This window comes from Arachis duranensis, chromosome 9, assembly GCF_000817695.3.
Source record: "Arachis duranensis cultivar V14167 chromosome 9, aradu.V14167.gnm2.J7QH, whole genome shotgun sequence".
Lineage (NCBI taxonomy): Eukaryota > Viridiplantae > Streptophyta > Magnoliopsida > Fabales > Fabaceae > Arachis > Arachis duranensis.
Genome location: NC_029780.3, coordinates 103471139 through 103494755, shown reverse-complemented (window position 1 = coordinate 103494755; position 23617 = coordinate 103471139). Strand labels below are relative to the sequence as shown.

The 23617-nt window shown below is 36.5% G+C and overlaps 2 protein-coding genes across 2 annotated transcripts; one reads left to right on the top strand and one right to left on the bottom strand.

Moving 5' to 3' along the window:
* Window positions 1–11231: 11231 nt before the first annotated feature.
* On the bottom strand, window positions 11232–15513 carry LOC107466541 (chaperonin CPN60-2, mitochondrial). Its single transcript, XM_016085525.3, has 18 exons — window positions 15306–15513; window positions 15134–15158; window positions 14908–15039; window positions 14566–14725; window positions 14195–14370; window positions 13997–14092; window positions 13754–13858; window positions 13575–13661; window positions 13398–13487; window positions 13226–13306; window positions 13069–13137; window positions 12835–12912; window positions 12640–12735; window positions 12433–12532; window positions 12240–12343; window positions 11922–12027; window positions 11734–11812; window positions 11232–11637 (listed from the first exon to the last, which is right to left on the bottom strand). Exons 1-18 carry the CDS (start codon window positions 15341–15343, stop codon window positions 11517–11519), a joined length of 1743 nt encoding a protein of 580 aa, XP_015941011.1. The 5' UTR covers window positions 15344–15513; the 3' UTR covers window positions 11232–11516.
* A 370-nt stretch (window positions 15514–15883) lies between these two features.
* LOC107466553 (chaperonin CPN60-2, mitochondrial) lies at window positions 15884–20674 on the top strand. The gene is made up of 18 exons (XM_016085539.3): window positions 15884–16063; window positions 16257–16281; window positions 16380–16511; window positions 17110–17269; window positions 17452–17627; window positions 17730–17825; window positions 17956–18060; window positions 18144–18230; window positions 18319–18408; window positions 18506–18586; window positions 18682–18750; window positions 18912–18989; window positions 19105–19200; window positions 19310–19409; window positions 19494–19597; window positions 19813–19918; window positions 20021–20099; window positions 20197–20674. Exons 1-18 carry the CDS (start codon window positions 16026–16028, stop codon window positions 20306–20308), a joined length of 1734 nt encoding a protein of 577 aa, XP_015941025.1. The 5' UTR covers window positions 15884–16025; the 3' UTR covers window positions 20309–20674.
* Window positions 20675–23617: the final 2943 nt, after the last annotated feature.

The window sequence follows — 23617 nt, the reverse complement described above, 5'->3', positions numbered from 1 at the left end:
TAACTGTTCTTGTAGGAACCAATTCATTTTTTCATTATGAACCACTGTCATGCCACCCTTCTTAGGGACGACTTGGACAGGACTTACCCAGGGGCTATCAGAAATAGGATAAATAATCCCAGCCTCTAGTAATTTAGTGACCTCCTTCTGCACCACCTCCTTCCTGGCTGGATTCAGCCGCCTTTGTGGTTGAACCACTGGCTTAGCGTCACCCTCCAATAACATCTTGTGCATGCATCTGGCTGGGCTAATGCCCTTAAGATCACTGATGGACCACTCAAGAGCTGTCTTGTGTGTCCTTAGCACTTGAATTAGTGCTTCCTCTTCCTGTGGTTCTAGGGTAGAACTTATAATTACAGGAAAGGTATCACCTTCTCCCAAAAATACATATTTCAGGGATGGTGGTAATGGTTTGAGCTCGGGTTTAGGAGGTTTCTCCTCTTCCTGAGGGATTTTCAGAGGTTCTATTATTCTCTCTGATTTCTCCAGATCAGGCTGAACATCTTTAAAGATATCCTCCAGCTCTGATTCGAGACTCTCAGTCATATTGATCTCTTTTACCGGAGAGTCAATAATATCAATGCTCATGCAGTCATTTGGGGTGTTCGGATGCTGCATAGCTTTGACAACATTCAACTTGAACTCATCTTCATTGACTCTCAGGGTTACTTCCCCTTTCTGGACGTCAATGAGGGTTCGGCCAGTTGCTAGGAAAGGTCTTTCTAGAATGAGAGTTGCACTCTTGTGCTCCTCCATTTCCAGCACCACAAAGTCAGTAGGAAAGGCAAATGGCCCAACCTTGACAATCATATCTTCAATCACGCCTGATGGGTATTTAATGGAGCTATCAGCAAGTTGGAGACATATCTCGGTTGGTTTGACCTCTTTAGTCAAACCAAGCTTTTTGATAGTAGATGCAGGTATCAGGTTGATACTTACCCCAAGATCACATAGAGCTTGCTTGGTACAAGTACCCTCTAATGTGCATGGTATCATAAATCTTCCGGGATCTTTAAGCTTCTCAGGTAAGCTTTTCAGAATGACTGCACTGCATTCTTCAGTGAGGTAAACTTTTTCAGTTTCCCTCCAATCCTTCTTATGACTTAAGATCTCTTTCATGAACTTAGCATAAGAGGGTATTTGCTCAAGTGCCTCTACAAACGGAATCTTTATTTCAAGAGTCCTGAGATAGTTTGCAAAGCGGACAAATTGCTTATCCTGTTCTGCTTGGCGGAGTTTCTGAGGATAAGGCATTTTGGCTTTGTATTCCTCAACCTTAGTTGCTGCAGGTTTATTGCCTACAGATGTGGGTTGAGAAGTCTTTTTAGATGGGTTATTATCAGCACTTGTATGTATCTGATCTCCCACTGGCATTTGAATGCCAGGGGTGGAAGCTGGAGTGGCGTTAGACGCCAACTCCTTACTTGTTTCTGGCGTCTGAACGCCAGAACTGTGCTCCATTTGGGCGTTCAATGCCAAATCCTTGCTTGTTTCTGGCGTTGAACGCCAGGACTGAGCATGGTTTGGGCGTTCAGCGCCAGCTTTCCACCCATTTTCTGGTGTTTGAGCACCAAAATTATTCCTCTCTGGGCTCTTACTGTCCTCAGATAGATTTTGGGTAGTTTGCTCATTTCTTGACTTCTTGCTACCTTGAAGTGAGGTATTTAATATTTTTCCACTTCTTAATTGAACTGCTTGGCACTCTTTTGTTATTTGTTTTGATAACTGCTGTTCTGTTTGCTTCAACTGTACTTCCATATTCATATTAGCCATTCTTGTTTCTTGTAGTATTTCCTTGAATTCGGCTAGCTGTTTTGTTAGAAAATCCAGTTGCTGATTGAATTTAGTAACTTGTTCTGTAGGACTTAGTTCAGCAGTTACTGTTTTAGCCTCTTCTTTCATGGAAGGTTCACTACTTAGGTACAGATGCTGATTTTTGGCAAATGTATCAACGAGCTCTTGAGCTTCTTCTATTGTCTTTCTCATGTGTATAGATCCACCAGCTGAGTGGTCTAGAGAAACCTGAGCTCTTTCTGTAAGCCCATAGTAGAAGATGTCTAACTACACCCACTCTGAAAATATTTCAGAGGGGCATTTTCTTAGCATCTCTCTGTATCTCTCCCAAGCATCCTAAAGAGATTCATTATCTCCTTGTTTGAAGCCTTGGAATTTTTCTGACAGCTGTTTCCATGTCTTTATGCTGTCCTTAGGTTGGTTATTTAACCGCCTCTTAGCTTGGTCTTTTACAGCAAATGGGAACAGTAATAGCCTGTAGACATCCTGATCTACCTCCTTATCATGTACTGTGTCAGCAATTTGTAAAAACTGTGTCAGAAACTCTGTAGGTTCTTCTTGTGGAAGACCAAAATACTGGCAACTTTGCTGCACCATGATAATGAGCTGAGGATTCAACTCAAAACTACTAACTCCAATGGAGGGTATACATATACTACTCCCATATGAAGCAGTAGTGGGGTTAGCATATGACCCCAAAGTCCTTCTGAACTGTTCATTTTCACTTAAGTCCATGATGGAGAAAGGGAGATGATGTGAATTTATTTTATTTATGTTATTATATATAAAAGTTTTGAAATAATAATAATAAAATAAAATAAAATAAAGACAACGATAAAAATAAAAATAAATAAAAATAAAAATAAAATAAAAATAAAAAAGAGAATTTAAAAATATTTTTTGAAGATTTTCGAAAAAGTGAGGAGAAAGAAAGTGGTTAGGATATTTTTGAAATTGAAATCTAAAATTTTTATATAAAAAAATTCAAAAATATGCCTTAAAAATAGTTAGAAAAGATATTTTTTTGAATTATGAATTTTATGATGAAAGAGAAAAACACACAAAAGACACAAGACTTAAAATTTTTAGATCTAATGCTCCTTGTTTTCGAAAATTTTGGAGGAAAAACACCAAGGAATACCAAACTTAAAAATTTTAAGATCAAAACACAAGAAAGACTCAAGAACACCTTGAAGATTCACAAGAACACCAAGAACAAAAGAAAGAACACCAAACTTAAAATTTTTAGAAAACCACAATAAAATTTTCGAAAATTAAAGAAAGATTAACAAGAAAATACCAAACTTAAAGTTTGGCACAAGATTTAATCAAAGAAAAATTATTTTTGAAAAAAGTTTTAAAAGGAAGATACCCAATTGCCAAGAACATAAGCCAACGCTTTAGCCAACTGAGCTATAAATGTAACGTGTTTTAATATTGTATAAAAATATATTTTTGAAAACTAATATTTTGAGATAGCACAAGAAAAATACGAAAAATACACAAAATAGGAAAAACTAAAGATCAAAAAAGAAAATTTGACAAGAACAATTTGAAGATCAAGGAAAAATAAAGAACATGCAATTCAAAAATTTAAAGGAAAATATAAAATATGCAATTGACACCAAACTTAAAAATATAAAACTAAACTCACATAAAAATTAAAAATTAATAAGGAAAAATAATATTTTTGAAAAATTTTTGAAAAGAAAATAAAGGATTCAGATTTAATGACTCTATAGCAACAAAAATAAATTATTCCTAATCTAACAACAAAATAAACCTTTAGTTGTTCAAACTCGAACAATCCCCGGCAACGGCACCAAAAACTTGGTACACGAAATTGTAAATCACAGTTTTCATAACTCGTACCACTAACCAGCAAGTGCACTGGGTCGTCCAAGTAATAGCTTACGTGAGTAAGGGTCGAATCCCACGGAGATTGTTGGCTTGAAGCAAGCTATAGTTATCTTGTTGATCTTAGTCAGTCTGCCAATAGGGTTCTTTCGTTTTAATTGTAAAAAGTCAAAGGGCATAAAATAAATACTTATTATGCAATAATGGAGAATATGTTGGAGTTTTGGAGATGCTTTGTCCTCTTTATTTCAACTTTTCTCTTGTACTCCTCTTCACACACGCAAGGCTCCTTACATGGCAAGCTGTATGTAGGGTGTCACCGTTGTCAATGGCTACTTCCCATCCTCTCAGTGAAAATGGTCCAAATACTCTGTCACAGCACGGCTAATCATCTGTTGGTTCTCGATCATGTCGGAATAGAATCCATTGATTCTTTTGCGTCTGTCACCACGTCCAACAATCGCGAGTTTGAAGCTTGTCACAGCCATTCAATCCTTGAATCCTACTCGGAATACCACAGACAAGGTTTAGACTTTCCGGATTCTCATGAATGCCGCCATCAATTCTAGCTTATACCACAAAGATTCTGATTAAGGAATCTAAGAGATACTCATTCAATCTAATGTAGAACGGAGGTGGTTGTCAGACACACGTTCATGGATTGAGGAAGGTGATGAGTGTCACAGATCATCACCTTCTTCATGGTGAAGCGCGAATGAACATCTTAGATAGGAATAAGCATGTTTGAATGGAAAACAGAGATAATTGCATTAATTCATCGAGACGCTGCAGAGCTCCTCACCCCCAACAATGGAGTTTAGAGGTGCCATCAAAGAGTATAAAATATAGATCTAAAAATGTCATGAGATACAAAATAATTCTCTAAAAGTTGTTTAAATACTAAACTAGTAACCTAGGTTTACAGAAAATGAGTAAACTAAAATGAACTATTATATATTGCTGGAAAGCCCTGGATGTCTACTTTCTAACCCAATTGAGAGCGCACCAATTGGACTCCTGTAGCTCCAAAAAATCTATTCCGAGTGCAGGGAGGTCAGAATCCAACAGCATCAGCAGTCCTTTTTCAGCCTAAATAAGATTTTTGCTCAGCTCTCTCAATTTCAGCCAGAAAATACCTGAAATCACAGAAAAATACACAAACTCATAGTAAAGTCCAGAAATATGATTTTTGCCTAAAAACTAATAAAAATCTATTAAAAACTAACTAAAACATACTAAAATCTACATGGAATTACCCCCAAAAAGCATATAAAATATCCGCTCATCAGCCATGTATTACAAGGAGCCATCAACAGTCGTTCATTTTGAAATAATGCCTGTGTACTAGGGAGATGACTTGGTTCCTAATATTCGTGAAATATACCGAGTCTTCTGGAGTTATTACCCTTGTATTAGAGCATTCAGAAATTGCAAGCCAATAGTGCAGGTGGACGGAACTCATTTGTATGAAAAATATAAGGGCTGTTTGTTGGTTGCAGTTTCATAGGATGGCAATAACAATATCGTGCCTATTACATTTGCGATAGTAGAAGGAGAGACATCTGAGGCTTGGCACTTTTTTCTTAGTAACTTGCTACAACATGTCGTGACACGTGATGGTGTGGGCCTTATTTTTGATCGGCATGAATCCATCATGTCAGCTATTGCTCGTAGTAACGGATCTTGGTCTCATCACAGAGCTTTCCACATGTTTTGTATTAGACACATAGAGTCCAACTTCTTGAGAAAGTTCAAGGCTCCATATCTGCAAAAGCTTATCGTTAACATTGGTATCATAGTTACTATTGCAGTTATTGTTAAACCCAGTTATAATTATAAATGTTGTTTATAGTTGTCCCTTTTTTTATTGACAGGATATTCGAGGATGGTTCACTAGTACGAGACGCGTTATCAGCATTTACGCGAGCGGGGTGAGGCTTATACCAACTGGTTGGACCGGATTGCACATGAGCAATATGCTTTGGCATTTGATGGGGGATACAGGTGGGGTTATATGACCACTAATCTAGTGGAATGCATCAACTCGATACTAAAAAGGGCACGCAATCTTCTAGTCACTGCACTTGTTAAGGCAACATTTTACAGGCTTAATGAATTGTTCACCCGAAAAAGAGTCGAGGCTGAGGCTCGTATTAATGCAGGACATGTGTTCTCTAAGCTTGTGACCTCCAAATTGCATGTGAATCAGCGGGTAACATACAAGTTAGTTGCTTTGACAGATAGAATGAGGTATTCAAAGTGCGTGAGTGTCCTAATGGGATTAAGTATGCAGTGGACCTACGTCGACAACGGCGTGACTGTGGTGAACTTCAGGTAGACCGAATTTCGTGTCGACATGTATTTGTTTATTGTGCAAATCAGTGGCTAGATTGACAACTGTATGTTCATGATATTTACAAAATGGACCAAGTTCATAGAGTGTATAGAGCTAGATTTAGGCCACTAGAAAATCCCATAACATGTCCTGTTTATCATAGACGTCGTTTCGTAGGTAATCCATTCCTCAGACGGGTATCCAAAGGTCGGCCAAGGATGACCCATTTTTTGAATGAGATGGACACTTGGATATGGCGTGGTCCTAGGCGATGTAAGCAACGTGGGGCTGAGAAATTTCCAGAGGAAGTGTGAGGTCATGGTCTCGTATCCAATGACAACCTACCTGGAGAAATACCACTCGGATGTGCCCTCTGGTTGGTGGGAATGTCTCTGTAATTACCTGCATGTGAGTAACCTGGCACAAGAGCCATGAATCCAAGCAGTTGACTAAATGAACCATGTTCCCCTGATTCTTGCTGCGGAACACTCCAATACTGTTGATGTAATGGGACTGATAGTGTAAAATAATCCGCAGAATGCGTGTCATGAATATATGGTGTGAATTGCTCAAGCTCTTGTTGTGCTTGTGTATGTGGCGGTGGCAGTGGCGGTTGTGGTGGCGATGGTTGATCTTGTTAATTCTCCTGATTATGAATAGGATTATCCTCCTGATTCTCTTGCAATTCGAGATCTGACAAATGCAAGTGGGCACCATATATACATCGGTATCAATGCATGTAAATATCTAGAGGATGTTGTGAGAGCACCACGTGCTCGATAAGAACATGACTATACTGATTCGTCCAATGCATAACCCAAAATGAGTGGGTTCCAAACCAATCTTGATTCTTGGGTCCTGTCAAAACTTCACCGTGTGCTTCACCTAGATCCCGCTCTTGATGAGGAACGCCCTGAGTAAAAATAAATTGTCTCCTCAGTCTATCAGATGCATGCCACTCAACGCATTCAAAAGATATAAGCGGAACTGTGGCACTCCAAATAACCGAAAATTGACGAATGTCAAAAGAAATCACGTCTAGATCAATGCAACCAATTACATAAGCCTCCCAAACAAATTGTACACATTATGCAAGTAAAGAAGGATTACACACCAAATACTAATACGGCTAAACAAATACAGACACTTATTTATTATAACATACCTGTCCTTCTTGCAGATCATTCAATGCTCTCCTAAATTGAGCAAGACTACGAAATCTGTAAGGCCGATCTGCATGCTCCTAATTACGCCACCTGACATCAGACAATTCGTTAATTAACTTTTATCAATCAAATTTAAAATACAGCATACTACAATTTTTCAAAGCAGATAGTAATTAAATTTACCTGTTTGCAATCGAAAATAGTCAAGGATTGCGAGGAATCGACGCAAGAAATGGTAGATGGATCCAAGCTCAGGTAAGTAAAAGTGTCACTGGACCATCAATCTCCTTGCAATCGACACGAGTTGCCCTACACAACGCTCTATACAGGTGTGCCAGACATGCCAATCCCCAACTGAATTGTATGATCCTAGCAAAGTTATAGAGTAACGGCAGAAACTTCCAGTGCACCTCTGCCCCAAACTTATCTCCAAAAATAACGGTCCCAAATAATAACATTATGTGGGACTTCACGTACCTCTGAATGTGAATGTCGTCAGCCAACACTAAATAATGTTTCAGTCCTCAAAACCATGTCAACTTGAAACTTCCTCTACACTCTGTCTTCCTAGGTGCAACACCAAACTGATCCAAGCATTTAGCCTCAAACTCCTCATAACTACTGAATGTCGATCCTGTAACTGCCAAACCATTCGTCGGAAGACCAATAATTATCGCCACGTCTTCCAGCATCACAGCACACTCACCAATCGAAAAATGGAATGTGTGAGTCTCAGGGTGCCATCTCTTGATCAGAGCATTAACCAATGCCGACTGACATTGGACAATTCCAATATGGGAAACGTGATAAAAGCCAGTCTCCCGTAAATTTTCCTCCACAATTTGATTGTACGGATCCGGCGGTATGTAGTGGTCACATTGCAACATCCGTGAACCCTACAAAACGTAGTCATTGACCATATTAAACAAATATAACCTTATTTAATTAACAAATTAAATTTAATAGAATCAAATTTTCATTATCACATAACGAGTAAAACATAATCATGTTAACAACTATATTATTAACTACTCAAAATACACTAACTCTATTTTACAAAAAAATTCACATCTATATTTTTTACAATCTAATAGTTACCAATAAGTCTTAAACGAATCTTAAATATAAATCTAATATAATATTTACACTTCCAACATAACAAACAATTTCAAGTAACTATTCTATTCTATTCTAACAACATACAATAATAAATCATTAATCCTTTATTAAATATCTACTCATAATAAAAATAATTAATTCAATAACTTTTATATATCTTCTGTTTATACTCATAATAATTATTTTATTATCGTACCAAAATCTTAATAAAAATTATTACTACAATAAATTTATTTATTATCACACATATAATCTTAATAAAAATTATTACTATATTAATAACAACTTATAATAATTAATTTATTATCACACGTGTATAATCTTAATAAGAATTATTACTACAATAAATCTATTAATAACAATTAATATTAATTATTTTATTATCATACCTACACATTTTAATAACAATTATTACTACAATCTATTAATAACAATAATTAATTTATTATCATACATTCATATTCTTAATAAAAATTAATATTACATTTATCTCTAACATTATCACTATAATTTATTACTACTAATCCCTAAAATTATCATTATTATTTTAATTAAATTAAAATATTTAAAAATTATTACCACACTAATCTCTAATATCATCACAATAATAAATAACTAATCTCTAACATTATCACTATTATTTTAGTTAATCTTTAACATTATAACTATTATTTTAATTAAATCAAAATGTTTAAAATAAAAAACTTACATAATTAGAATGATCCAGATAATTAGTAATGTAGAACTCTGGACGATTGACGTCTTTTATTCTCTTTCTTGGCATTATTAAAGACTAGTGGTCTAATTTTTTTTCTTCAAAAGTCCAATTTCATTTCATCAATGGAGGAGAATGAAAGTGAAGGTGAGGTTGGAGTATGAAGGTTGGAACGAAAGTGAAAGGTTGGAGAATAGGGTATTTAGATTGGAGTGTATACAAGCAAGAGGGGTTCGGCAGCATGCATGCTTAACGCGTCGCTGGGGGCGCAAATTGGACGGTCCGATTTGTGTACCTGCCCAATATCTAATCGGACCGTCCGATTATTGTGCTTCAAATCGGATCGTCCGATTTCTTGATCACAGCCATCACATCCGCGTGAAAGCCCTCTACACTTTCATAACCCGGTTATACTCTATGTTTCTCCCAATATCAAAAATAAAAAAGTATATTCTCAAATTTGTATTTTAGTATTAAAAAAAATTTAAATGTGCAAATCGAACTCCTTAATTTATTTTATAATGAAAAAAATTATTTCAACACAAATCAAACACTCCAATTTGTGTAACATAAAATATAATTCTCAAATTTCTTTACAAAATTTATTATTCTTTAAATTTGAGATGTTTGATTTGTTATTTAAAATTAAAAAAAAATAAATTCCATATCAAAGAAAACTACACTAATTAACCATTATAAAGAATTACACATCATCTTCTTCCATTTCTAAAAAAAAATTAGTAATAGAATGTTGTGATATACATATATAAAAAATCGGATATAATGAAATCCTCTAGTTTATAAAATGACCAAATATACCTTTCATTTTCGTAAATTTTATTGGTCTAAATGTTATTAGCCGATTTAATATTATTGATATGTGCAGTTAAGTGTTAACTTAGCTACTTACTGAAAACTGACATAAACAAACAAAAAATTTAACTCAGATTAGTATCCTAAATTTATTTAAAATATCCAAATTAATCCATACACAATTATAAAATCCCAACTCTCAAATCCTCATCATTTGTTCTTTCTCCCCTGTTCTACGTTGTCTTTCTGGAAGGGCTTTCTTCCTCTCTGATCCAATCGAGAGCGGAAGGGAGAGGACCCACCTTCGGCACGGGTGTTCCTTTCTTGGCGTCGCTGGACGGGTTATACGTGAAGAAGTGGAAGAAGGGGATCCTTGGACTTAGGAAGGAGTTCCATCGGAGAAGCCTCTCGGAGATGAAGCGGCCTTGGATGATGCCCGTGCTGAACTTCGTCTGGAGGAAGGAAGATCCGTCGGAGATTGAAGGAGGGAGCGTGGCTGCAGCAGCGGAGGTGAGGAAGGGCGAGAGTAATGTGCAGAGGGCGCTGGAGAGGGCAGGGGAGGATCGTGTGCACGTGGTGGTGTCAGAGGAGCGGGGTTGGTTGTTTGTGACGATCTACAATGGCTTCAACGGCTCCGACGCACCGGAGTTCTTGATGGGTCATCTCTACCGTTGCTATTCACAATGAGCTTTAGGGGTTGTTTTGGGAAGTCGAATTTCTTGCCTTAAATTTTGTTCTTGATTCTGTACACAAGAGTGTCGCCTTTAATAGTAATAATACAACCACTACACAAGTCAGCAACCATTTCAATGTTGTTTAAGTTAGCCCTTTGCTACCAATTTCTACATGCAAACTTTCTTCTGAACAAGGTTGGTTTGAACTATGGACCTTGTTCCCCAAAGAACCATGGAAAAGTGAATGCTCTATCTATGCTTGAAATCCTTGAAAGAGACAAAAAAAAGAACAAGTTTGATGGTGTTGAGGCAATGCTATAGCAAGAACCAAGTTCAATTCAGGTGATGAAAATGAGGAAAAGGACAACATGGAACAAGAGAGGAAGAACAAATAAGAAAGATGAAAATTTGAGAGTTGGAGTTTTATAATTGTGGACGGACCAATTTGGATATTTTAAACAAATTTGGGACACCAATCTGAGTTAAAACATTTAGACCTTAAAACAGCTAATAACATTTAGACTAACTGGAAACTCACGTTTTTAAGAGTGCAAAATACATTTGGTCATTTTATAAAGTAGAAGACCATTTAGGGCATTACCTCTATTATATATATAGCATGCAACTAAATTAGCTACCAAACTAACTCCAAGTGTCATCCAGCTCTAACGAACTTCTTACCCCTCTAACTGCTATACTATCTTAACCTGTGATACACATAGCTTACTAACAAGGTCACAATATAACCCATGAATAGATGAAAGGCAAAAGGGGCTAACCAGTGAAGGCCATCTTTCAATTGATAAATTATCAGGCAAACAATGTTCCGTAAATCAAAATGTAAATGTAAAAATGGTTCCAAAGTTGGTTACCATTTCAAAACAATCATCACAAGTTTTCCTAACTACATCTTCGATCTCTCACTATGGATACATGGGTGCCTTATGATAACAAAATAAGACAAAAAAGCTATAAATTTGTGGAGCACCAAGAGCATTCTTGTTCTCCAAAAGGAACCCAAATTAACAGGGAAATAGCAATTACTAATAACCCATGCCACCCATTCCCCCCATTCCACCCATGCCACCAGCCATTGGAGGAGCCTCATCTTCCTTTGGGAGTTCAGCAATAACAGCCTCAGTCGTTGTCATCAAAGAGGATACACTGCATAAAATTGTGATGAGCATGTGTTTATAAAATAAACATATACACTATATCAAATAGATTTATATCCTAGGCGATTTTATTAATATCCTTTACCTGGCTGCATCAACCAAGGCGGTTCTGATCACCTTCAATGGATCAATAATTCCGGATTTAACCATATCAACATATTCACCTGATCATTGAGGTGAGGAAAAAAATGATGGTGGAATAAGTTAATGATCTCGGAGGGGCTTATCTTTCAACCTGTAAGCAGCGCTTATAAGAAAGCAATCAACACTGACCTTTTGCTGCATCATATCCAAGATCAGGATTGTCCTGTTCCAATAGTTTTCCAACGACGACAGCACCCTCAACTCCAGCATTTGATGCAATTGTGTGGACAGGTGTCTGGATAGAAAAACTGTTAGTCATAAAGTGATCAAATAAAAGTGAAATTCATGGTTTTTTTTTTTGGATTTAAAAAAGTGAAATTCCTGTTGGAGCAAATTCATGTTAAATTCATCTCTTGTCTAGGCAGCGAGTGGCGTTCGAATTGCTGTGGATGAAGAATGATACAAACCAAAAAAATAAGCGCAAAAGCTGGGGAAAATAATTCATACCTTCAAGGCATTTTGGATAATTTGTACACCTATCTTTTGATCGAAGTTGGCAGTTGGAAGCTTATCTAATTCGTTTGATGCATAAAGAAGAGCAACACCACCACCTGTGGGAACATAAACGTATTGTAATGTAAGTCTAATTTAGGTTGTAAAATTGAGCAAATCAGCAAGTGCTATTGTGCTAATAACTTACCAGGTACTATTCCCTCCTCTACAGCAGCCTTGGTTGCATTCAAGGCATCTGTTACTCTGTCCTTCTTCTCACCAACTTCAGCCTCACTGGCTCCTCCAATCTATAAAATGCAAGTTTGTTATAGTAATCTTATCATTATAGAAATTCAACACGTTCACCAATATAATGAAATCACTCCAAAACAAGATCAACAAAAAATAAACTTACCTTGAGCACTGCAACACCCCCAGAAAGTTTGGCCAGGCGTTCCTGCAACTTTTCCTTGTCATAATCTGAAGTGCTATTTTCAATTGCTGACCTAATCTGCAAGTCGAAGCTCATTACACAAAACAAGTCAGAAAAAGATAAGCTAGTATTAACAAAGAAAGGTAAAGCCAAATTTATGAGGAAATTCACTCAGACCTGATCACATCTTTCCTCAATTGCTTTCTTGTCACCAGCGCCATCAAGAATGACAGTGTCATCTTTAGAAATTGTTACCTAAAACATTAAGAACCTTAGTTATTAACATCAACTAAAATTGGCCCAAGGAAAATTTATTTTGAGTAAACACTAGTTTTAGAATGTGTGTAAATTCACCGCCAAAAAACTATCATGTATATTAAATTTATATCACAAGTACAGCTAAAATGTTACCTTTTTACACGTGCCAAGCATCTCCAAATCCACTTTTTCAAGATTCAAGCCTAGCTCTTCAGTGATAAGCTAAATGATAGATAAATGTATCATTCAGATGTTTGTAACGTAAGATTTTTAGTCTATGTTAATAATATTCACAACACAATCCACTTACATCACCTCCCGTAAGAACAGCAAGATCCTGAAGTCCAGATTTCCTGTTTTCACCAAAACCAGGGGCTTTGATGGCACATACCTGAGGCAATCCAACAAACCCACATTAGCAAAAACAGGGATCAAATAATTGAGGTAAATAACAAAAGTTTAATTTATAGAATGAAACAAACCTTGATTCCAGCACGAAGTTTATTTAGAATAAGAGTTGCAAGGGCGTCACTTTCCACATCTTCAGCAACAATCAACAAAGGTCGTTGTCTCTGATGACAGAAATGTCAATCGTATGAACATTTTAAAAGTCAATCCAAAAATAAATACGATTAAAAAAAGCTAATGATATTGCACACCTTTAAAGCCAACTCTAATACTTTGACTATAGCATTTATACTTGAGATTTTCTTCTCATGGATTAGAATGAGTGGATCCTCAAGTTCCTGTAGCCACAATAACACTACAATGTTACAAATAACATTAAAAAGGGCATATTTTAGTAGCTATAAAGTAAAGAGGTAGAGAGGGAACATACACATTTCTGGTTCTTCTGGTTAGTTATGAAATATGGAGAAATGTAGCCCCTATCAAGCTTCATTCCTTCAACAACTTCTAACTCGTTATACAGTGTCTTACCATCCTGGAACAATTTAAATTTAGAGCTGATCAGATGCAGAAAATTATGGACACTAAAAATTTGGAGGCTCCCCTCGTGAAGAAACTAAAACCCAAGCAAAAAAAGGAAAAAAATTTACAAGTTGGAAACAAAAAAACTTACTGAGATAGTGATTACACCCTCTTTGCCAACTTTCTCCATAGCCTTTGCAATTAACTCACCAATTTCTCTTTCCCCATTAGCTGATATTGTCCCAACCTATCATCCCAAATGTAGAAATAGGTTCAGTTTAATGTCAAAATCTTCTTGCAGCTGAGATAATATCCCATCATAAGCTCTAACAGAACCTGAAACACAAACCTGAGCTATTTCTTCAGAAGTACTAATCATCCTTGCTCTGCTTTTCAGGTTTGTCACCACAGCATCAACAGCCATATTTATACCTCGCCTCAGGTCCATTGCATTCATTCCAGCAGCAACTGACTTGCACCCTTCCGTGAAAATTGCTCGAGTAAGAACTGTCGCACATGTAGTACCTGCAAAAATTCACTACACCATTATTAGGTTCTGTAACAATATTAAGATAATAACTGAACAACAACAGTATAGCAATTGTAACAGTATTTAGCGGTCAAACATAGAGAAACCGATTTCCAACCACCAGCGAACCACAAAATCACACATTCCTTAAAAACAAAAGAGTAGCCAATAGTGAAGAATTAACAACTTACCATCACCAGCGACATCATTGGTTGCATTTGCAACCTGCTTTACAAGACTAGCACCTACATTTTTTACTTTATCCTTGAATTCAATGCTCTTGGCTACAGTGACACCATCTTTTGTCACTTTAGGGGCACCAAAACTTTGCTCAATCACCACATTACGCCCCTAATAACAGAAGATATTTTGCATCAACAATCAAGACCAATGAACCAATAAATCTGTTGGACTCAAACTGATATCTTCAATTCATGCTTCATTGTGGTAACCATAGATTCATATGAAAAGTTTCACTTGCTCTACCAACCTATATCAATCACAGTTTGATAGAACATAAGTTATGTAATTACCTTAGGACCCATTGTAACTTTCACAGCATCAGCAAGCTCTTCAACACCCTTAAGCATCGCAGCCCGAGCCTCCACACCAAATCGAATATCCTTGGCCGCATAATTCCTGCTCCAACTCAACCTACTTCCAATCTGTATCACACAACATTAAACAATAACAATTATCAGAGGAACAAAGGGATCATTTTTAGTCAATACATTTTCTCCATTAACGAAGATAATTCACCTGTTGACTGCTGTTCCTGGCAATCCTGCAACCAATAAAAATAACAAAAATTCAGCGACAATGAATCAAAAGCAGTGAAACATTGCATCAAAATACGACACGATACTCATACTTAAAATATGAAAAAAGAAATGAGAATATGCACGAGGAGACACTGCCATGGGTGATGTACCTGGCTTTAGAAGCTAGGGAAGTGGCAAAGCGATACATGGCGGCTGATGATTGAATTGAGCAAAGAAATTGCAGAGACTAGTGGTGAAGATGAAGATTGAAGCAGGGTTGCTTTTGAAGTGGTGTGAGAAGGCTCTAGAAGAAGTAGCTACCACTACTAGGGTTTATGGGTTTATGTCTTGTGTTTTCATGAGAACTTTTTTTTATTTTTCTTCATTTTCATTTTTTTCAATATTTAGTTTTATTTATTTATTTATGTCCTGTGTTTAAAGATAAGCTACTACCTTCCTTGTTTTGCGGCTATTTCGGATTTAGTCCCTGCATTTATAAGTTTTGGCACTTTAACCCCTTTAATTTGGATAACTGAGACTGCTACGATAAAACTCTGAAACAATAATCGTCAAGAATGACATCATCACATCAACAAGGAATTCAGATTAAAAAAAATAAATAAATCACTTGAGACTTGATAGTTGAGAACATGCAATAAAACAAATTATTATAAATAGAATAAATAATAATAATAATAATAATAATAATAATAATAATAATAATAATAATAATAATAACAAAACCCTAAACCCTGCTGGTAGCTGCTGCTTCTAGAGGCTTCTGTTACCATCTCAAAAGGAAGTGTGCTCCATTGTTCATCTCAACCATTAAGCCCTTCAATTTCTCGGTGCATTTCTCAGTTTTACTTTGCTAAATTCAATCCACCACCATGTACCGCTTTGCCGCTTCTCTTGCCTCAAAAGCTAAGTAAGACACCAATGACAGTCTCCTTTTTCAACTCACAAAGCTTTTGAATCTTGCTAGTTGCTACATTCATGTGTTTTCTATTTTCATTTCTTGAGTATTGTTCACAGATAGATCCTGCAATGTTAATTACTGTGTATATGTATTTTGATTTGATGTAATGTCTCACTGTTTTTGAATGATTATTCTGTTGCAGGATTGCTAGGAGCAGCAGTCAACAGGTGATTTTCTTTACTTTAATGGAATTTCAATTTTTTTTTTTCGTGATTTTTTTTCTTTTTTTTTGCTGATTGGTGTTGTGTACCGTTGTGTGATACAGATTGGAAGTAGGTGGAACTGGAACAGGAACTATGCGGCAAAGGACATTAGATTCGGTGTGGAAGCTCGCGCTGTGATGCTTAAGGGTGTTGAAGAGCTTGCCGACGCTGTCAAAGTTACAATGGGTCCTAAGGTAATTTACAAGCGGATTATTTCTTTGATTGTTACAATGGTATTAGTATAGATTGGTAGAATCAGTGGAAGGGGTTTGGAATTAAACTTAAACATGTATGAATGAATGCTGATCCGGGACTTTTTATTCAATCAATATTTGTTCTCTTGCAAAGGAACTGCTTTTTGAAGTAGGAATGGAAAATATCAATTGTCGTCTCTTCATTTTATATGATTACAGGCTATGATTCATGGTCATGGATACTTCAACGTTGCTATATGTACCTATACTAATATTTGTATTATGCTCTGCATTCTTATTTGTTTTTATCTCTCTAAAGGTTTTGTTTTTATTAAATATTCTTACAATGGAAGTTCATTAGTTGAAGTATTTAAGATAAATTTGTCTAGACTACTTATTTTCTTTAATTGTATCTTTATTTCATTTTTATGTTTTTATGAATATGCCGTGAAAGTTTATCTTTTCGTACGTAGTTATAACATTTTTATTTAATGTATATTTCTGTTCTGTAACTCAAATTTATTTAAATTGTCGTATTTGTATTTATTGTTTTCAATATTCATATTGATTGTTGATATGAAGTATCTTCTGATGTTAGGGGCGTAATGTGGTGATTGAGCAAAGTTTTGGTGCCCCAAAAGTAACAAAAGACGGAGTAACCGTTGCAAAGAGCATTGAATTCAAGGATAAGGTCAAGAATATTGGTGCTAGTCTTGTGAAACAGGTTGCAAATGCAACTAATGATGTTGCTGGTGATGGTAAGTGAAGTCTTCATTCATGGTTATGCATGGATTTTTGACAGTTGGTAACTGGTTTGTCTTTATTCCTAGGACATGGCACATTTTCAAAATACTGTCATATTTCTTATGCTGATGTTGTGCAGTTATTTTGGTAATGTTGCTAGTGTAACATAATAACAAGGGCCTATTCCTTTTGGCAGGAACCACATGTGCTACTGTTCTTACTCGAGCCATTTTTATGGAAGGGTGCAAGTCAGTTGCAGCTGGAATGAATGCAATGGACCTGAGGCGAGGTATAAATATGGCTGTTGATGCTGTGGTGACAAACCTGAAAAGCAGAGCAAGGATGATTAGTACTTCTGAAGAAATAGCCCAGGTTTGTGTTTCAGGTTTCGTTAGAACTTATGATGGGTATATTGTTGCAGCAGCAGCAAATATTTTGAGACTGAACGTTCCATTTTAAAATTTATAATGATAGGTTGGGACAATATCAGCAAATGGGGAGAGAGAAATTGGTGAGCTAATTGCAAAAGCTATGGAGAAAGTTGGCAAAGAGGGTGTAATCACAATCTCAGTAAGTTTTTATGTTTGCAACTTGGGTACTTTATTTTTTCTTTGGTTTCTAGTTTCTTTTTGTCTGATGGTTTTGGATATTTATGCCCATGATACTGCATCTGTTCAGCTCTAACTTTAACCTGTTTCAGGATGGCAAGACTTTGTACAATGAGTTAGAAGTTGTTGAAGGAATGAAGCTTGACAGGGGATACATATCTCCATATTTCATAACTAACCAGAAGAACCAGAAATGTGTATGTTCCCTCTCTACCTCTTTTACTTTTAAGTTTATAGAATAGCCTCTTTTTAACATGTTATATGTAAATTACGACTACAGGAACTTGAGGATCCACTGATTCTAATCCATGAGAAGAAAATCTCGAGTATTAATGCTATAGTCAAAGTATTAGAGTTGGCTTTAAAGGTAAGCAACAACAATTTCCTTTTGGTATTCCTTTTTTTTAGTATCAGCTTTTATAGTATGTAATTGGTTGACATTTCTTTGTTATCAGAAACAAAGACCTCTGTTGATTGTTGCGGAGGATGTGGAAAGTGATGCCCTTGCAACTCTCATTCTAAACAAGCTTCGTGCTGGAATAAAGGTTTGTTACACTAGCCGAGAGATTTACCTTTTGCGTTCAAGTCAGATTTAGGATCCTTTTATGCTTATCTTGTGTGGTATTTGCTGCATTGGCTCAGGTATGTGCCATCAAAGCACCTGGTTTTGGTGAAAATAGGAAGTCAGGCCTCCATGATCTTGCTGTTCTTACAGGAGGTGAAGTAAGTGTTCTGTTATTGAGGTTATTACTTATTATTATAAAGTAAAATCCTATGTTAAAAAGCTTATGAATGATACACTTTTTATATCCTTTTAGCTTATCACTGAAGAGCTTGGCATGAATCTTGAAAAAGTGCATTCGGAAATGCTTGGCACTTGCAAAAAGGTAACCTTTCTTTCTTGCTGGATTTGTTATATAATTTTAATGGACAATAAAGTTTTGTTAGAGCATGTACACCATAATTCAGAAGGTAGTGTTTAAGCTCAAAATAAAGTCTTTGGCTTAATTTTAATTGATTTTGACAACTAAAGTTCTTAATAATCTAGGTGACAATTTCTAAAGATGATACTGTCATTCTTGATGGAGCTGGTGACAAGAAAGCAATTGAGGAAAGATGTGATCAGGTTTGAGTGGATCTCTTCTTAAATTTGGTGCTACCTTTAATGGTGTTTACATTACTCGCATTGTATTTTTTTTTTTTTTTCCTGACTTGATTCTTATGATCTTATCAACAAGCAGATTAGGTCAGCAATTGAAAATAGCACTTCAGATTATGACAAGGAAAAGTTGCAGGAAAGACTGGCCAAGCTTTCTGGGGGTGTTGCAGTTCTTAAGGTGGGCTTATTAAGTTGATCCAGATTCTCAGTGGTCTCTTACCTGGTAACATGTTAAGGTTCTACACTGATAATATTAGTTATTAACATAAGAAACTTGCCTTTCACAGATTGGAGGAGCTAGTGAGGCTGAAGTTGGTGAGAAGAAGGATAGAGTGACAGATGCCTTGAATGCAACCAAGGCCGCCGTAGAGGAGGGCATAGTACCTGGTAAGTTATTAGCACTTGCAGTTGTATACTCAGTTTCACATCCTAAATCAGACCTGACATAACTACATATTATGTTCTGCACAGGTGGTGGTGTTGCTCTTCTTTATGCATCAAGTGAGTTAGATAAGCTTCCAACTGCCAACTTTGATCAAAAGATAGGTGTACAAATTATCCAAAATGCTTTAAAGGTTAGATCAACCCCAACCCCTCCCCCCCCCCTCTTTCTTCCCCTTTTTCTCTTTTTCTGCTGCACTTTGTCCTTAAACAAATTGCTCGTCTTTATCGTAACTTACTGTTTCGTTTGAGGCCTCCTCCTCCATTACTTTGGGATGTAGTATGTTTTATCACAAGTTCCACTCTTATTTACTTGCTATACTATTAACTGAATTGAAAAACATTCCAGACTCCTGTGCACACAATTGCGACCAATGCGGGAGTTGAGGGTGCTGTTGTTGTTGGCAAACTTTTGGAACAGAACAACCCTGATCTTGGGTATGATGCAGCAAAAGGTTAGTGTTCCTTGCTTTATTTTTAATTAATGTTTACATGTCAAAAGATAAGGCCAAGCAGCATCACTGATTTTCCTATTAATTTCTTTTTCTCATGATCAGGTGAATACGTTGATATGGTTAAAGCTGGAATTATTGATCCACTGAAGGTTATTAGAACCGCCTTGGTTGACGCAGCCAGGTAAAAGATGCTAGGAAATCCGACCTGGATATAAATCTGTTTTTGTTTATGTTGAATTGTTTATTATATAGTTTTGCTTATCAAAATTTGTGTGCAGTGTATCATCTTTGATGACAACAACTGAGGCTGTTGTTTCTGAACTCTCAAAGGATGACGAGGCTCCTTCAATGGCTGGTGGCATGGGTGGTATGGGTGGCATGGATTATTAGTTTGGCTTCCTTTTGATTATTAATACTTGAAAAAGAATGGTGCTTCACTAATTTATAGCCTGTGTCTTATTTGTTATCACAAAGCATCCGTGTGTATTCATAGTGAGAGATCAAATAGATAGTTAGGAAGGGTTTTTTTTTTTTTGTTGTTGCAATGATAACAAATAAGATAGTTGGGACATTTTTACAGTGTGATCTACAGAACGTTGTTTCCCTGTGAAATTGTCAATTGAAAGAGGTCTCTACTAATTTGACGGTTAAAGTTAACCCCTTTAGCTTTACATGTACTAAATAATTGTTTTTACCATGAATTTAAATAATTTGAGATGTCCAAAAGTGACAAATTTTGTAATAATGTTTCTTCTATTCTTTTCGTATTCATCATGTTTTTGCTAATACAAATGTTCTTCCTTAGTAAAATTGTTTCTTACAAAATATTTTGTAGTCAGATTGCTTACATCTCTTCCACTAGTGTATACAATATAGGGATTTTTTTATAAAATAAATAAATTAATTACTGATGTATGTTCTTTAAAGATATTTAGAGGTTTTTTTTTTTGGGTTAACAAGATATTTACTCATATTTTTTGTCACGGTCAACAAGACATATAAAAAATTAAGCGTATTATTTTTAATGCTTTACAAGTTATTTTTAGTTAGTGCAAGTATTGATTTTTAAATGAAATATTAACGTAATCTTTTCACATTAATTCTGAGAGCACACTAATAAGAAAACCAATCTCACAGGTTGAAAGGAAATATAAGGAGAGGATATCGTTAGAAAATCAACAAGAAAAGAAAAACATTTTACAGCACTTAAATTTAATGTTATACAACATAATAGGCAGCAAAACCAATCAAGCTATACCAATATTTCAATATTATATTCAATACCAAGCTGGTTTATATACATGATATGATGATATGATATTATGATATAAGTAAAGAATTATACCTTGAGATAAATGGTAACAAGATGCAATGTTAAGTTTTTTTTTATGGCGTTTAATCTAATGATATAATCTTTGTTAGATTATGATGATTTATATAGTGTAAACTAGTAATTAATTTTTTGTGATACTTAAATATATATTATTTTATTAGTTATTCATCTCAAAATCATAATTTTTCATTTTATCCAGGTATAAAATTTTATTAATATTTAAGTATATACATTTAGTATTTATTCACGGAAATCTTATGTATTTGGATTTTTTTTTTGAGGTCCAAATCAATATCGATAAAATCGGACTTTATTTGATTGATCATTTTGGAATGTTTATTCCGATTTAAAATGTTCTAAAGAATTAATATAAACAATACTGAAATATAAAATTATTTATAAATTATTTTATGACAAAATAGATCCAATTAAATATAAGTTAAACCATTTCTAATAATAATAATAATTATCTTTATTATTATTTGTTCATACCCTGGCCCAATGCAAAGGCCCAGGTCCAACTAAAAGGCCTAACCTGAAGGATTAGAGCCTAGCTAAGTACCGACCTTCACATAAGAAGTCGGTATCAACCACGACTTGGTCTGAAGAAGTCGGATATGAGATTAAACTGGCAGATAAATACTCAAATGAGTAACCGCCCCTAAAATCTCTCTAACCGCTTCATAAAGCCATATCTTAACCTCCCCAAGATAATAGGGACGGTTAGCACCCTAAAGATACGGCACTACTCCAACGGTGGTTATTGGCTCACCACTATAAATACACTGACACCCCTCAGGTATCTCTAAGCCCAATACTCTCTAGACCTGCTCACACTCTTGCTAACTTAGGCATCGGAGTGTCTTTGCAGGTACCACCCCCCATTCACTCGCGAGTACAAGTCGGACGGAGCCTCCCGAGTTGCAGGTCACCCGGAGTTCTCCTCCTTCACGCACTTGGGCCGCCAAACGCCATCTACCTATTTAATCTCCGGTTACCTACCGTAACATTGGCGCCGTTGCCGGGGACCCGAGAGATCATCCATCGATGGCGGATAGATCCCACGAAGAAGGCCATGTGGAAACAAATTCTGAACAAGAGAATCTAGACATGGGTAATGACAATGAAGACATGGCCCAACAACAAGATAACGACCAACACAGAGAGGGTACCTCCGGAGTGAAGAATCCGAAGGTAAATTCCTCAGATGGACGTGAGTCAGAAAAGGGCAGACCATCCCACATAACTGAATTAATGGGATTAGTCCATAGCCGCCTGGAACAATTGGAGCAAGAGCAGGAGAAACAGAAGGAAACCGAAAGGTACCTTAAAGAGGAGATGGAACGGCGAAAAGAGTTAGAAAGAAAACTTTTACAGCTAGAGTCCTCCCTCAAGAACTCCCGCGATGAACAAGAAGACCAACTCCCGGGCGGAGAAGATCCTTTCAGTGAGGACATAATGAGGGCAAAAGTTCCGAGGAACTTCAAAAGCCCTGATATGGACCTCTACGATGGAACCACGGATCCGAAGCATCATCTAAGCAACTTCAAAAGTCGGATGTATCTGGCTGATGCCTCCGACGCTACTCAATGCAAAGCTTTTCCGACCACTTTGTCAAAAGCGGCGATGAAGTGGTTCGATAGCCTCCCCCCGAGATCAATCACCAGCTTTGAAGACCTCTCAAGGAAGTTTTTGATGAGGTTCTCAATTCAGAAAGATAAGGTAAAACATGCCCCGAGCTTCCTGGGAGTAAAACAGGAGGTCGGAGAGTCTTTGCGAGCCTATATGGAAAGGTTCAATAAGGCATGTTTGGAGATCCAAGACCTGCCCACAGAGGCAGTCATAATGGGGTTAGTCAATGGGCTTAGAGAAGGTCCCTTCTCCCAGTCCATATCTAAAAGACATCCCGTTTCTCTAAGTGATGTACAGGAAAGGACCGAAAAGTACATCAACATGAAAGAGAATGCAAAATTAAGAGATCTGAGTTGGCGACCCGGACCCGCTTCCTCATCTAAGGAAAGGGAAAGGGAAGGCAAGAAGAAGGAAGAACTCGGTCTCGAAAGGCCCAGAAAATATCACTCTTATACTCCTCTAAAAACCTCTATAGTGGACGTATACAGAGAGATTTGCCACACTGAAAGGCTGCCACCCCCTAGACCTATTAAAAATAAAAAAGGGGGAAGCCGCGGCGATTATTGCGAGTACCATAAGATATATGGTCACTCCACTAACGACTGCTACGACCTTAAGAATGTGATAGAAAAGCTGGCTAGAGAAGGTCGGCTTGATAGATATCTCATGGAAAGGTCGGACGGTCACGGAAAGAGAAAGCGAGATGACATGGATAGAAGAGATCCACCACCACA